The sequence below is a fragment of the Microtus ochrogaster genome, chromosome 15 (assembly GCF_000317375.1).
Source record: "Microtus ochrogaster isolate Prairie Vole_2 chromosome 15, MicOch1.0, whole genome shotgun sequence".
Classification (NCBI taxonomy): Eukaryota; Metazoa; Chordata; class Mammalia; order Rodentia; family Cricetidae; genus Microtus; species Microtus ochrogaster.
The window spans coordinates 6,396,903-6,400,664 of NC_022017.1; the positions used below are offsets into that span (position 1 = coordinate 6,396,903).

General features: G+C 46.2%; 1 protein-coding gene across 1 annotated transcript; it reads left to right on the top strand.

Moving 5' to 3' along the window:
• The first annotated feature begins 553 nt into the window (after positions 1-553).
• On the top strand, positions 554-1,527 carry LOC101981086 (olfactory receptor 8S1-like). The gene has a single exon (XM_005354034.2). It carries the CDS (start codon positions 554-556, stop codon positions 1,481-1,483), a length of 930 nt encoding a protein of 309 aa, XP_005354091.1. The 3' UTR covers positions 1,484-1,527.
• The last annotated feature ends 2,235 nt before the right edge of the window (positions 1,528-3,762 follow it).

Consider the following 3,762-nt stretch of genomic DNA (forward strand, 5'->3'; position numbering starts at 1 on the left):
ACAGTTCTAGATACTTTCGTGTGTCCCCCTTCTGAAAATGTTCTTCCAGGCACGTCCTTCTGGGAAAAGAGCTGCTCAAACTGTACCTAGCTAGGACAACAGCCCAGCTCACAGTGGCGACAGTCTCAGTGTTGTGTCCCCTGAAAAGTGGGGCTGGGAATCGGAGCGAGTTAAGCTCTGAGAGCAATGAAGCTGCAGCACCAGGTTAAAAAGAGCTCCGACTTTAATCCCATGAATTTCACAGCGCTCTCACCCATCACATCTGATTCAGACAGAGCAGTTTCAGCTTGGCAAGCCTGAAAACGTCCTCTGGCGTTTCCACTCCGGCCTTTGTGTCTCAGGGAGAAGTGTTCCCAGCCTTAAGTGATCTCTAGAGCTGCCGAGGCTCCGCTACAGTGACCTGAGCAAGTCAATTCTTTTTTTTTTTTAATTACTGATTTTTAAGTACTGTGAAAGTGACTGAGAAAGAGGTACTGACACTTCCACATGTGTTAGGCATAAGAAGAGGTGCCACCAAGTTCTTTCTCCCATTTCCAAGGAGCTGTTGAGGGCCATGAGGAACCACAGCTCTGTCCTGGAGTTTATCCTCCTCGGGCTGTCCTGCGATGCTCAGACGCAGCTTCCACTCTTTGTGCTCTTCCTGGCGATCTATCTTCTGACCCTCATGGGGAACCTGATGCTGCTGCTGGTAGTCAAGATGGATGCCCACCTCCACACTCCCATGTACTTCTTCCTGGGACAACTGTCCTTGCTGGACCTCTGCCACTCATCCGTCTCAGTGCCTAAGCTGTTGGAGAACCTCCTGTCTGTGAAGAAGAGCATCTCAGTGGAGGGCTGCCTGGCTCAGGTCTTCTTCGTGTTTGCCACGGGAGGTACCGAGTCCTGCCTACTGGCGGTGATGGCCTATGACCGCTTTGTGGCCATCAGCTCACCTCTGCTCTATGGTCAAGTGATGAACAGACAGCTCTGTGCAGGGCTGGTGTGGGGCTCATGGGGCCTGGCTTTTCTGGACGCTCTCATCAATATCCTTGTTGCTCTGAATCTGGATTTCTGTGAGGCTCAGGATATCCACCACTTCATCTGTGAGCTGCCCTCTCTCTACCCTTTGTCTTGCTCGGATGTGTCTGCAAGCGTCACCACCCTTCTTTGCTCCAGCTTCATCCACTTCTTTGGAAACTTCCTCCTGATTCTCTTCTCATACATTCGCATCCTGCTCACCATCCTGGGCATCAGCTCCACCTCTGGGAGAAGCAAGGCCTTTTCTACCTGTTCGTCCCACCTCATGGCCGTGAGCTTCTTCTACGGCTCGGGATTACTCCGCTATCTCATGCCCAATCCAGGATCCATTCAAGAGCTGATCTTCTCTTTGCAGTACAGTGTCATCACCCCCATGCTGAACCCCCTCATCTACAGCCTGAAGAACAAGGAGGTGAAGGCAGCTGTGAGGAGGATGCTAAGAAAATATCTGTGGCATTTCAGATAATGGGTTGAAAACCAGAAGGATGTAGAGGTGAATAGAACTCTGGTAAACAGGGCCCGGATGCTGAGGATGCCTGGAGAGCTGCGTCTCTGCAAATCCTTATCTCTTTTCTTAAAGGCACTTCAAAAGGTGGAGTTACTTTCTTGGGATGATACCAGTTTGGTCATATGCAGAGGATATGATAAACTTGTCTAACAGTTTCTCTTGTATTTAGTCACTAAACACAGCCTGGTAGAGACTGTTGCTTCTTTCTCAGTCTGTTGTCATCGTTCTTCCTGAAACTAAACTCTACTCATTCAGAGTGGCTTCAGAGAGATCATCCACCACGGTGTCTCAGCGTCTTTCCTCAACCTTGGTTGGCATTCATTCCTTTGGTCTGGTAGGTAGTAGAGAAAAGCGCACAGGGTCAACGGTAGATCACTCTGTCTCTGAGGAGTTTGAAACTGAGGAGAGAGTCTAAGACACAGTCATCTTTCACCTGGAGCCAATGTGTGCAAGAGCCCCTGCTAGAAGATCACTGGAGTTATGCTTTAAAGGCCAGGTATACAGACATGAATCTCACATTCTGTCATTGTGTTAAACCATTTAATATGCCATCCCATTTGATACACGTTTAAGCTATCACAACAAAAGCATTGAGTAAATATTTCAGTTATCCGTACTCCGAAGAATGAAAATTGTCTCAGAGAGGTAAGTGGTGGGGTTGGAATTTTGAGCCAAATGGACCAAAACCTGTTTCACTACCATACTGATAATAAATCCTTCTGTGATGCTGGACTCAATGAATTGTAATCTTAATGTTTATTACTGTTTTGTTTTAACTAGGGATTAGATTTTGTCATTTAAAAAAAAAAGAACCTAAAAGATACAAGGGTACCATTACAGAATAGACACGTAGACTTCTAAAGACAGTTGGGACATCTGACATTGCTTATTGTACCTAGCCACGTCCATAGACTACAGATAACACGCCTACTTTAGACTATTTGCTCAGTGGTCAAACAACACTATCCATAAGAGGACTGATGATAAGAAATTACTCACACTGCGAGACAGACACCTCTGTCACTCAGTCCATATGGTGTCGGAGCCTCAACACCGTGAGACTGTCAGTGACCCGGTAGGTGATGGGCACAATCTGTGGCACATACCCAGAAGACAGTGACAGACTTTCTGGGAAGACGCTTTTGACTGTGAAAGTAATTACAGGATTAACTGTAAGAGTTTCGGGAGGTGAATTGATTAAATTATTATGATCAAAATTTTTTCTTTCTGAAACTGCTTTTTTCTTTTTGACTTAATTACAAGTTGTCGGTTTCATGTTGTATCCCTCAGCAGCAATGAACAAAAATTCCAGCAGAACAAAAGAACACACATACACAAACACACAAAGAGAAGGGAGGTGAGGGAGATGTAGGAGGAGAAGGAGGGAGGGAGAGAGAGAGAGAGAGAACAACAAAAAAACAGCTCCCCCAGGACACTTTCTTGTGTTTTTACTACCATTTAAAGAACACTGAAATGGTAAATGAAGACCTAATTACTGGCTGTGGAGAGAGGGAGACTCAGTCTTCTCCAGGGACGAGCTCTCTCTCATGAGTATCTGATACCAAGTGGTCAGTCATAAAGACATACACATATGAGTCACACAGCACTGAATGAACTGAGCAGGTGGTGTTTACATATTAATCTGTGTAACATTAGTATTTAAAGAGAAGAGGCCACAATTTGAGAGGGAATTGCGGATGTGAGAGGAGTTGGAGGGGGGAGAGGCGGAAACCATGTAAGTGCAGAGCACATAGGTGAAGCTTAAGACATGTCTTACCCTGTTTATTGCCCAATAAATACATTTTAAGTGTGGAAGTTATGGGTCGAGAAGCTGAGAGTATATTTGTGGAAGATTCTCAGCACATGTACCCTTCCGAATCATAACTACACGATTATGTCTGCTGTACAAATGTCAGTCCCTGGTCAGCCTCGTTCCAGCCCATGAGATCAGTAGCACCACAGTTACAGCCAGGACGGTCCTCAGGGCATTTGCATTTGATCTTGGTGGTGAACACACACGGCCTTTGTTGGCTGCTGCTGCAAGTGTCAGCTCACTTACTGCTTGATTGTTTCCAGTACATAGGCTGCTATGCCATATTGCACATTCATTTTATTTATTTATTTATTAAAGATTTCTGCCTCTTCCCCGCTACCGCCTCCCATTTCCCTCCCCCTCCCCCAATCAAGCCCCCCTCCCTCATCAGCCCAAAGAGCAATCAGGGTTCCCTGCCCTGTGG